The sequence below is a fragment of the Cyprinodon variegatus genome, unplaced genomic scaffold (genome assembly GCF_000732505.1).
Source record: "Cyprinodon variegatus isolate N-32 unplaced genomic scaffold, C_variegatus-1.0 Scaffold295, whole genome shotgun sequence".
Classification (NCBI taxonomy): Eukaryota; Metazoa; Chordata; class Actinopteri; order Cyprinodontiformes; family Cyprinodontidae; genus Cyprinodon; species Cyprinodon variegatus.
The window spans coordinates 438653-451289 of NW_015150748.1; the positions used below are offsets into that span (position 1 = coordinate 438653).

The following is a 12637-nucleotide window of genomic DNA, read 5'->3' on the forward strand; positions in this document are numbered from 1 at the left end:
AACCTAACTACACCAGCTGAGGGTGGCCTCCTGCTGATAGGTCATTCTTATCAGCCATGAAACTGCATTTACTTACACTAGACTAGGGTTGGCAACCTGTGGCTCCAGAGCCACATGCAGCTCTTTAGCGCCCCCCATTGCAGCTCCCTGGAGCTTTTTCAAAAATGTATGAACATTTTTTATTTTTTTTTATTTTAATATGGTGTGTAGGAGGTAAAACAGATATTCATTCAATGCTGTGAACATTTGTATAATAAATACATTTAAACAATATATGTAAACATTTCAAAGAAAATGTGCGTCATAGCCATAGAGATCAGTGGTCAAAGCCTGCAACACGTCTCAGCACGGCGCAGTGCTAGGCAAAGAAAGCGGTGGGTGTGTCTTGGGCCGTGGATCAGGGGAAAAAAGGAAGATACCTGATGAGGACAGGGGATTTAAAGAAGAATGAACTAAATCATTTGTTTTCATTATCAATGCGGAATTATTGCCTGTATTTTTGCTTTGGCACGAGAATTTGACAAATAATAAAAAGATTAATTGGGAAAGGCATTTCAAGGGAAGGCAAGCTAAATATGCAGCCGAACAACAAAGTTGGGAGTGAGAGAAAACGTGCGATTGCAAGTATGTGATTTTTTTTTTCCATTTTTCTCTAAATCCTCAAAATAAAAACAAGGAACGGTGGTGACGGAAAAGATGTGGGATTTCAGGGTTAGAGAGCTCTGCTCTGATGGATGTCAGTTCCTGCTTAGTTTCTCATGACTCAATCAACTCCTCCCAACAGAAACACGTTCACCATAGAAAGATTCCTTTATCGTATTTCTATAATTTCATCAATGCAACATAACTTAAACCGCGTTGTGAAGGTCTCTCCTCATGCTACTATGTGACATTTGCTCCAGGATAAACATTTAATTATGAATGCTTCTTATATACTCAAGCCCACGTAGTCCTTTTTTATAGTGGTCTATTACACTTCGAGGGTGTGTTCCCATAAGAGGCTTATACAAGACTTTTCATTTTTGCAGCTCCAGGCAGATTTTTATTTTTTGTTTCTTTGGTCCAATATGGTTCTTTGAGCAGTTTGGGTTGCCGACCCCTGCACTAGACCATGGGCAGAAAATAGAATATAAAATTGGAAGAAAAAAAAAAGATTTTATTAGCCAACCTGGCCTATTTCTAAGAAGAACTAGCCAACTGATTATAAAGTTATCATTCATCATTTCCAAACTGGTAACTGTGCCCTGTGATGAAGTGCCACAGCAGCCATTCCCTATCAGAGTGAGAAAAGGAAACCAACCTCAGTTTTTGGGTCGTCCGTTTCCACTTGTGTCCCGCCGTCCTGCTTCATGTCTCCATTAACAGCATCTGCTGCGTTGGATTCTGGAGCCTCTGGTTCTTCATCATCAGCTGTTCTAGAAGGAATGGCGTAATTGTGTAGCATCTCTAATGGATTATCCATCAATTCAAAGACTGGTCCGTCAAGCTCAGGGTTAGCTTCAACAGCAGCTTGGGGCTCGTGCAACTGATCGTCACAAAGTTTTAACTCTACATGTATTTGAGTTTCCTCTTGAGTGTGTTCACCAAGACTGCAAACACTATTTGTGTCTTCGCCGTTAAGCTTGATAGATTCCTCTTGATGCTCAACTTCATCCTCTTTACTCAGATTTCCCAGTTTAGCATCCAAATCAGGTGAACTCTGCTTACTGCATTCTTCTGTTATCCCCTCAAGGCCACATGATTCCTCTGCGAGGTGGATTTCATTATCAGGGAAAGAAAGATCAAGTCTAGGTAAAGGCTTCCTTCCTCGCTTTTTGCCTCCAATTCTTATCTTATGCGGTTGCTCATTAATTGGAAGACACTGCAGCAATTTCTTTTTCCGACCCCTCCTCTTAAAAACCTGGTTCTTGATGCTTTGGGGCAAGTATTCCTCCACGTGGTTTGTTGGAAGCCTTACAGGGGCAGATTTCTCCATCTTAATTGGATTGCATCTTAGTGAGTACATGGGTTTGCTATTTGAAGAATTGGGTTTGAGATTGTATTTAAATTCTGGATCATCAACAATGTCAGGTTCTTCCTCTAACAAAGGTCGCCTTGGTTTCCTCTTCCTTAGATGAATGTGACTTGGTGGAAGACACTTTGGTTTTGATTCAACCGCAGCTGTTTTCTCTGGAAGGTCCTTAGTTTCATCTGCAGCTTGAATGCTGAGGCATGATTCAATACAGGGAATGCATTGTTCATTCACACAGTTGTTGGACAAGTGAGCTTCCCTGTATTCCTTTTCCTCTTCTTCTTTCATCTCATTGAGTACAGCGTCCTTCATCACATTATCGCTCATCAACTCCAAGCAGCGAGTCCTGAGAGCGAGGAGGTTCCAAAATTCAGGGTCGAAGCACAGGCGTTCTTTAAGCATCTGGAAAAAGAAAAGAAAAATTCAAACCTCTTAATCACAGTTAAATACTTTACCAAGTATTCCAACCCATTTCCTTATATTTCAAATTATGATTTGATTTATTGAGGAAAGAAGAACAGCTTCCAAATAAACCAGGAAGGGGATTTCTTCCTGCAGGCTTAGATCCTACTGTGAAACAACAAATGGCCTTTGGAGCAATCTGGGAATTCTGGGCCAGTTTTCTCAACAGGAATAATGAAATTCAGTCAAACTGGAGGGCATCTTTTAAAGGGTAACATTTCACCTCAGCTTTGAAATAAGACTTCAAAAGTTTGGATTTATACAGAGATCGACGTCATGGCAGGTAGCTTTGGACCAATGTCCTGCAGAATAACCCAAGCTGAGACAGTGCTTGGTCCAACTCAGAAAATTCAGATTTGAGCTGGGAACTACATCACAACCAGGTCGGCCTGTTAATTATAGATGCTTGAGAACAGTGGGATTTATTTACTTCAATGCAGATGAGTATCAACAAAACACCAACTCTGAATATATCTCCTTTTTCTCTATTCAAATAGAAAAAGAGCTTTTTTTTCACAAACAAATTATAGTCTTGCACTTTGTGTGCCACTGGTATTAAGAATGAATAAGCTATTCGTATCAACAACTTCCAAGGATTCTTCTTGTTCTGATGTTTGGGAAAATAAATGGAAAAGTAGAACTGACTTTTTAATTGTTCACAAACTGATATAAGAATATTTAGCCAGAGGTTAAGATTTTCTGATAGAAAGCAGGATTTATGGGTACAGCATGTTGTCCAGGTCCTAAAGCAGCCCCAGATCATTACCCCATCATCTCCATCTCTGTTGGATCTAACAGGACCTAACCTAAACAAAATTGCATCAATCCGCAAAATTATTTTCTTACATTTATTTTTAGCAATAATTTTCTTGATTATCTCAAACTGTTTAATTCTAATAACAACACCAAACTCAAATATGCAAAGTAACTATGACGGTGAACAGGTACATCTTTAAACACTAAAATATCATATAAAAAGGACTCAATATATTTTTTTTAGTTAGTCCAGAAAGTGAAATTCACATTTCACTTTCAAATTCACAAAAGAAGGAGATCAGAAAACCTTTTCAGATGTTTGTTAATTGATTAGTTCATTGAGGTGTTGTGCCACATGCTAACATAAATCCACCATTTTCTTATAATCTATGACATTAAATTTAGCTTTTTTTTTATACATAGTTCAAAGCCATAATTACTAAGAAATCAAAACTTGAAATATTTCAATCAAATGGTTCATTTTCTGAACTAAGTGGCAAAGATATTTTAACCTTTTTGCTGTCTCCTTTTTTCCCAGATGTACCTGTACGCCCATTTTAAAATCTTTTAGATAATGACCTGCAGAATGTGGAAGCGGACATTGGTCCGGAGAGGGTTGTTGTGAGGATGCTGCTCCTGATCTGGATGCCTGTAAAGAAGACACACAGTTCGGTACGCCTCCAGGCTTCGCTCCTGGCAAAAGACCAGCAGGGAACACGCCCGACAGATCTCCAGGTCATAAGGCAGCAGGAAGGCGATGGTTTTGCAGACAAGCGAACGGGTTACAGTGTCACCCTGCATATCACAGAGCTGCAAGGCCCTGGCACAGAGCTCAACAGCAACCTCCACTCCTTTACCACCAAGCTAGAAAAATGAAAAAAAAAAAAATATTAGTGGAAAGAGTCAGCTGATGCATAATACAACCAAATAAGTAAAGATCAAAGAGTGTAATACTTTGATGTGAAAAGATTTGAAAAGCTCACAAAAACAAATATGTTTGTTTTTTTTCCCCTTGATTAGAGAGGGCGTTATGCTGAGAAATAACACGCCTGCCAAGAATTACCTCCCCTCTCGCACACTGATGAGAAAACCGATTGAAACATGAACGAAAAGCAAACGCTTAGATGAATTCTTTATGTTTCATATTTCTTATACAAAGAGGCCATAAAATTGAGTTTTGGTGGACAGATAAATTCCAATGAATATGACTTTTACTTATAAGGACACACGTTTAAGTCAATGTGCTATACAGTCAGGGTCCGATTAATATATTCTCTGCTCAGTGGATGCATTTCCTGCTTTTGCTATCAACACCATTCTAGATCATTTCTCACAAAACATTAAGAACATGTTTAAAAGTTCCCTTTTCGTTCATATTTCAATCCATATTCTTATCAATGTGCGAGAGTTTAGGGAGAAGCGAGCTCCCGCAACAGGGGAGATAATCCTCGGCAGGCATGTATTTGTCAGCCAAAACTCCAAAACTGTTAGGGCATCCATGCATTTAAATATGAAAACATTAAGAACATGTTTAAAAGCTTCCGTTTCGTTCACATTTCAATCCGTTTGCTCATCAGTGTGCGAGAGGGGAAGTCATTCTCCGCAGGCAGTTATTTCTTGGCATAACAAGTGGCAAGTAAGATTATTTGTCAATACAATAAGATGATTTAAGCCTACAATAAGAAAAATAACTTTTTTTTTTAGGTGTACCACATCTAATTGTCTTAATTTAAGGGAATATATAGTCATTCATTATCTGATCCTCTAATTTTTAGATAATTTTTTCCCTGGGATGATGCTGTGTAGTATATCGTACCTCAGTAAGCAGTTTGATGAAGGGGAAAATGGCTCTGACATTGGTGGCAGATGAAGCTAATTCCAAACATTCAGCCAGGAAGCCTTGTCTGGAGGGATTGGACCTAAGATGCAATCGGCTCCAGATGAAGACAAGATCCCTGCAAGAGAGGTGACATGGTTAATCGAGTCTACTCCCGATATGCAACAGTCACCCACTGTCAGGTAAATGATATCTACTTTTACATTTGTACTGCTTGGTTCGAGTGCAACCTTTCAAAGAAGGATTGCTGGAAGACGAGATATAAGTGTGTAAACTTATGGAGTGTAGTGGTTAGAGCAATGGCCTGAAAGTCCAACCTTTTCTAAACATGAGAGAACATGTAGTCGTATCTTAAAGCTCTTTAGACTGCTGGGATTTAACACTAAACTGTTGGCACCCAGGGAACAAACTCTCAGCACCTACAGAGTGGAGTTACTTAAACTGCATATTTAAATATCTCCATCAATCTGATTGTTTTGGATGAAAGACGGTTTGACTCTTATGTCTAATGAATGTGCAAATGTTTGCTCCTGTTTGCAGACTGAGAAGACATCATAACTCAGAAAGAAATTGAATCATAAACAACTGTAGAAACTGAGAACCTGTAGCTGTGTAAATATTAAATTGACTTTGTTGATTTAAAATGAATAAATCAAAGGCAAACTAACTTGGACAAACAGCCTTGTTGGTGCCTTCCATTACATTTCTATCAATCTCCCACTTACCAGATGTAGTACATGTCGCCTTCAAGCAGCTGCCGGGTGAGGAAAGCTTTGCACAGGGACAACAGCAGCTCGTCTTTTTCCACCCTCTCTGTGTTGCAGATGATCTCGACGGCATCGCGGCCGTCTATTTCCGCCATCTGGGGAACAGGATCGTCAAGTTAGTAATTACAAACAGATACATGTCTGTCAACATAATTATTGCTTTAATAGAGTTGATGCTAAAAAATGTAGATTGCAAAAAAGACAAGATTGGGACACAGTCGTCCAACTTGAACATCTTTAAACACTCAGCCTCTTCCTATGGCGGCTCAACTGTCGCTGAAAGTTTTCAACTCTGCTAACATAACAACTACTGTTAAAAAAAAAACATAGAAGTATTGCTTAGAGAAGAGCCTGAAATCCACTTTTGAAATTGGGAGAAATCCCCCCTTATATGCTTTAGAGTGGGGGGATTTATTCATTTTGGTGGGGGGGATTATTAGTTATTGACTACAGGTCTTATGTTGTGCTAATCAAACCTCAGATTACGGTCCTTTTCATTTTCCACCTTTTGTCTTCCTAGCCATTGTTTCAGCTGCTCTGTCTTGCCCTTTCCCTTTTTTTATTTAATTTTTTTATCTTTTTTTCCCTCAATTGTTGGTTAAAGGAAGAACATATTTTCTAGGATGCAAAATCTTCCAGGGGAAAAACTTCTAAGGTTACCTACGCAGCTTAATATATTCTTACCTAGGAGCAAAGCATATATATGCAAAATTTCGTTTTGGACATTTCGTTTTCTGCAACAAAGTGAGCAGTTTTAAAAAGCCCCTTTATTTCTTCTTCACACTGAACTTGCACATTGTGGATAGTTTTTAGCCATGACATTTTTAGCTGAATCTGCCTCAGGTTTCCTTTTCACTGCTGCAGTGGGAGGAACACCATCAGAATGGCAGCAGAAAGTTGCGGTTTTTACAGCTTTAGCTGGTAAAGGTTACGGAACTGTACATTTTAATGATGGAGCAGCTCATCTCATTTCACCGGGGATGCAGCTTGAGGCAGTTAGTCTGAATTTTATTTTTCGGCTGCTAAGTGATATTGACGCCTGTTGGAGGATCGGTGGTCGATTCAGACATCACTGGGTCCGGCATGACTTTTGATTTGAGTTATTTTTTTAGAAGCTGGTTCATCTGCTGATGCGATGATAGATTAGCGTTTTAGCCTGTAATCCATATTTGGAATATTTTAAAGGTTAAAGACATTACATCTGACAAAAACTGGCATGCTAGCCAAAAACTACACTGTGCTCTAAGTGAAGAAGAAAAAAAGAGACGTAGAGGAGCGCGCACCAGTAAGTAGCGGAGATGTTCTTATTCGTCTATATCCGAAAAATGTCCACATTAGTAGCTACACATCACCATGATTTTCTTAAGACAGAATTTCCTGCATTATAAAAACTGGATTAGTAGGGATGGATCAGATATTGCACCATTCCCAGCTAATTCACAGTGAATTTTAGGCCCTGGCTTAGAGGCAAGAAAAAAAAATTATAAAATGCTGAAGAATGCCAGAGGCCAGCTGGACACTCAACAGGTAAAAAACTGGAGGCGGGAACTAGACTGAAGTGGACTATTTAAGCAGAAACAAATGTGGGAACCGGTAACCCTGTTATTGTAGCTAATTACTAAAGAAGACATTGTGCTAAACTATCAGAAAGACAGATATTTTACATTGCTGGTGTTGAATTCATTTGCACAGACGAGATCCTTGTTTTATACTGTAAAAAATATGCTGCATTTGCACCAGATCCAGGTTTGTTTTGAGACATGATTTAAAAAAGTATAGAATAAGATCTTATTTGGCCCCCAGTAGTAAATCTTTTTGTTGGAATTAGAAACATACAAAAGAAGAAAAAACACAGTTGCAGATTAGAGAAAATCAAATGTTTCCCAGACTGTATTAAAGGTACATGCAGAGATTAAAATATATTAACACTTAAAATGTTACCTAGTTCTGTTTTGCAAACCGAGACTAAGAACTGAATAGTTGTCCACTTTTTAGTGTAATAAGGAAATTAAAACAGTGCCATAATTATTAGAGAGAGATAGATACATCGGCCGGTTGATATTTCTGGCTGATTTTATTATTTTTTTCTTAAATCAGCATCAATGTTTGCCTATTTCTTAGAGCATTCGGCAGCCATGCTTTAAGATCACCTGAAGCACATATATTGTCGTTGGTTCTATTGCTATCATTTGTTAATTTTTTTGTTGATTTGATAATAAATGTTTTGCTCTTATTTAAACCAAGACATGTGGAACATTTGTTAGCAGTTTCATTTGTATCATGTAAATGGAGAAAGAAAAAGCAATATTGTCAGCAAGAAATACCAGCAGCGCATATCAGGGATTAGTTTCACTAATGTCAAAATAATCGTTATCGGCCTTAAAAAAGAAAAGGAAAGAGTGTCGAACTGTAATGTCTACAAATGATACATTTTTCTTCAACCTTTTGCTTGGAAACTTTCAATAAACACAGCAGTTATAAGTTCTTTTTTAAATATCTGTATTAAGTTTGAAATGTTTGTGTTTCAAAAACCCTAATTGAATAACACCTTTTAAATTAAGATTTACAGCAAAAAAACATACCTGTTTTAAGAAACCATTTAAACATACCAAACTTTTTTTTTTTTTCTTTTTTTTTGCTTTTCAGCTGTCTGAGTAAAACACACAGTTCAAGCCAAATACAATTCCTAAAACCAAAATCTTGCTGCCACTGGCCTTATTCCATTGGGTTAGAGACATTCTCAAAAAGCCCTCCATGCCTTTACCTCCTTCTGAAGGTTCTCATACAGAGAGGCCTTGTAGAGGCTGGTCAGGTAGGCCTGATGGAAATAAAGATGCTTTCCAGTCTCCTGGTTTTCAAGGCAGACTTTAGAGAGAGCCATGGCCTCCTGAATTCGCTCGCACGCCTGCAGGTATCGCACCCGCAGCTCCAAAAATATAGGCAGCTCTGTACTCAAGTAGTCATCAGCTGTCAAAAAGAAGAGCACATTGTTCAGTTTAAAGCAGTATTTGTATACAGATGTCCTGTTTCTATCATCAGATAACCATCTAAAATCCAAACATTATTTTAGTTTAGTGCGGCAAACTTATACACTGCCTGCCTCAAAGCCATATTTAAATCCAGTTTGAATTATGGTATTCTAATACGAAAAATGATCAAGCTTCCAATCAAGTCCATTAGACAGAGTTTAGGTCAACAATCGGGTTATTTAAACATTTCGAATATGAGAATATATCTGTATCTGGAGAAACTGATAGAATAGACTAAAGAGTCCTGAATGATAATAATGGGAAAGTGAGCTGGGTGGGACAGGACATCAGATAAAATACGACTGACAAAATAAAGCATAACATTTTTCTGCACTAGAAAGCAACAGAATTTGCACACATGAACAGCACAGACTTCAATTATTAATATGAAAATTGTGGATAAAAAAAAAAATCTTGCAGACATTCCTGACTGTGGCAGCACACTGGAAAAACTATCTAGAAATGAGTAAAAATTTCGTAAATGAAGTGTATCTACCCTTAATTTGAGTAGGTAAATGAGATAGTTTGCCAATGGAATGAGAATTTCTAATCTTAAAATAAGATATTTAGATCATATGCACTTGAATTAGGACAATGCAATTGTGTGTTCTTATTTTAAGTTTAAATTGTCTTGTTCCATTGGCAAAATGTCTCTTTTACCTCCTCAATCCAAGAACAAATGCAGTTATTATAAGAAAAATGACTTATCTAGATTTTGAGTCTTTCCAGTGCATACTTTCTTCCCCAACAGTAATCACCATTCCCCACTACTATTAATACTAATACTGCTGCTCCAGTATGTGAGAAAATCTATCAACTTTAGTTTGACAAGATATCGATTCAACAATATATATTCAATATTATCCATTATTGCACTTTTATTTTCAATAAACACCAACCTTCCCCCTGTGGCACTTCTGCTCCTTTTAATATTCTTTTCAACACTGGATTCTCCCATGGACCTCCGCCCTTGATAACCTGCTTCACATGATGAACATAGATGTTCCTGTGTCTTAGAAGTTTGGAGTGGCATTCCTGAAAAATGAATAAATAAAATATTTCCATGTTCAATATGGCTTGAAATAATCAGAAGCTGGGCGCTCTGGTTGTGAACGGCATAAATACAGTAATCAAACATATTTAGTAACCTGAAAACAGTCAAGGATGTGTTTCAAAGGCTCCTCCACAAATTCCTCTTTGCTAAAGAAAAGCATGAGTTCAAAGAAGCTCCTGCAAGAGAAAAAGGATAGATATTAACCTCAAATATAAAAAATAAACTCCCTACAAATGCATACAAGCCAAAAGCTAAAAAGGGTCAGGGATATATCAGAGATACAGGATAATTAAAAAAGAATAGATTTTCTAAAATATACACTGTCAAAACGAGTCTTTCTCAAAGTGCTCAAATAGGAGAAGAAAAGTAAAGCTCCTTTGTTTTATTCTTTTAAGCTTAAACGTTTGTTATGGTGCATGCTGGATTTGGAAATAATGGGAATAAAAAAATAAAAAAAACATACAGAGACTGATGTTTCCATGCTAATAATTAATATTAAATAATTGATAATTTAAATAGGATCATGTTTAACAGTGACTGTTCTCAGTATCATACAGTATGAAGTTGTGTCTGCTCATTTCATAAACTGCTAACAACAAAAGGAATGAAAGACGGGAACTGTGATAACCAATAAAGAGCAGAACGTCTAAGGTTGTGTAATATAAATTATTCTATTATAAAGGATTGTGTCCTTTTATTTTGTAATTTTGTTAAATCTATGCATCAAACACAAAATGACAAATGGGAAAGGTATTTTTTTTTTGTTTACACTAACAATAACGATGATAATAATAATGTGATAAAATAAGAATTTTCATTTTTTGAGTCAATTCCAGCAAGCCATAGTTATTTTTTTTTTTTTAATACAACACTTTTAGAATCTCATCCCAGCCCTAATCCCTTAAGGCAGACGTCTTCAACAGGGGGTCCGGTACTGCATGAGGGTCTGGAAAGTTTTGGTTCATTACACTTTTTTTTTTTTTTGTTCCCCCCTGCAATTATTTCCACTAATAGAAATGTCTTTAAATCTGCATTAACATGAATTCAACACACCGTAGTAAACAGATAAATGGAGGCAGAAGATGTATTTCAGTTATCAATGCACACATTTAGAGACACACATGAGCTCTTTCAAGCTGGGCACCATTTCATTAACAACACCTGTCCCATCAACCGGGAATCAGAATCAGAAATACTTTAATAATCCCAGGGATAAATTATTTTCGTTACATGACTCCATCTGTAATACAGACTATAGAACCAGTTTGATTTCATACAATATATATAATTAGGGGGTCCCAGCTCCATCTCACCATCAGTTCGGGGGTCCTTGGCCCTGGAAAACGTTGAAGACCTCTGCCTTAAGGCAGCCATTACTTCTGTGCCAGAATTGACATATGATATTTTATGGTGACTGCAACTAAAATAGGCTTAAAAAATTACTCACAGGGCCAGACTGCTGAGAACATATTGGACGTGCTGACAGGCATCAGGAAAGGCAGCTGTGGCTTTGGTAAAACTGCAGAAAGCAGCTCGCAGCACCTTGAGTTGAGGCAGAGGAACATGCCACTGGCTGGTGTATTCCTCAACCACCTGTCCAGGAAACAACAATCAGAGCACATTAAAACACACATCTACCACATGGGTTAACTTCAGCTAACATTTTACTGTGCTCTCCTCTAGGTCAGTCATTTTTCCATAAATAAATGTGTTTATAGTACATCACTGATCAGATTACCATTGAATGAAAACGTACAAAGTTAATAATACATTAACAATCTTTTATTTTTCCTACCGTAATGCATGTAGCTGATCACTTTAACAAGTCACAAAAAGTAACCCAACTGTCGCTTTATTGAGCAAATGAAACGCGGTGTACATAGTTTCTATAAATATATAATAAATGTTTAGTTAACAGTAATATACACATTAAATAAAGCTTGAACCGTCTACCTTTAGTTCTCCTGTCAGTTAACTACAGCTCGCAACGTTTAACGCTCACCACGCTGTGTACACATAAACCTTGTTTCGTTTTTCTCACCATTCAGTTAGCTTAGCATGAATGAAGAGCTACACACTTAAACCTTTTCGGATGACATATTACTAAAACGGCCTTGGAGCAGTTAATCTTATTCATTTATTGTTGTATTTATCGAGCGTCTACCCGTGTGTTGTTCATGCCTGCTAGTGTAGACTTATAGCTGAATAAATAGAGCTAGTCTGGAGGCTAACGAGAGCTACAGAAGCTAGGAGTGTTAGCACAAAACAAACTCCCATTTTGGCTAAACTGTTTCCTCCAACACACCTCACAAAACTTGGAGCAGTAGTCCTTGCTATTTAGACACGATTCGTCGCTGCAGTATCGGAGACATAAAGAATCGAGGGCTAATTCGAGCCCGTCTGTTTCCAAATCACTCTCGTTGTCCGCCATACTGTATGCTGTTTCCAGCGCATAGACACGGTTGCCAGGTCTGCCCCATAATATATTTCACCTCTTCAAGAAAGCCTACCAACCTGGCAACCGAGTATACACAGCGAAAGTGCTGATTTAACAGTTAGGTGATTAAATATTTGCCAGTTGCTAGAGCTTATCTTTCTCTACGGCAAGCTGGCAATGTTAATGTTTGAAAGCCTGTATGGATAAATAAAAAAAAAGGTTTAACTTACATCTGGCATGATGTGTACCTCTATTGTTATCATTGTTATTGTGATTTCTATCTA

General features: G+C 37.6%; 1 protein-coding gene across 1 annotated transcript in view; it reads right to left on the bottom strand.

The window, feature by feature from the left end:
* Positions 1 to 12371, bottom strand: part of LOC107090452 — an 18930-nt gene extending 6559 nt beyond the window's left edge. The window contains exons 1-9 of the mRNA XM_015383834.1: positions 12222 to 12371; positions 11364 to 11509; positions 10011 to 10092; positions 9762 to 9897; positions 8598 to 8800; positions 5792 to 5928; positions 5046 to 5184; positions 3809 to 4093; positions 1301 to 2413 (exon numbers count right to left, since the gene is read on the bottom strand). Coding sequence (XP_015239320.1) covers positions 1301 to 2413; positions 3809 to 4093; positions 5046 to 5184; positions 5792 to 5928; positions 8598 to 8800; positions 9762 to 9897; positions 10011 to 10092; positions 11364 to 11509; positions 12222 to 12347 — 2367 coding nt within the window. The 5' untranslated portion in view covers positions 12348 to 12371. The remainder of the gene's footprint in view (positions 1 to 1300; positions 2414 to 3808; positions 4094 to 5045; positions 5185 to 5791; positions 5929 to 8597; positions 8801 to 9761; positions 9898 to 10010; positions 10093 to 11363; positions 11510 to 12221) is intronic.
* Between the last annotated feature and the right edge of the window lie 266 nt (positions 12372 to 12637).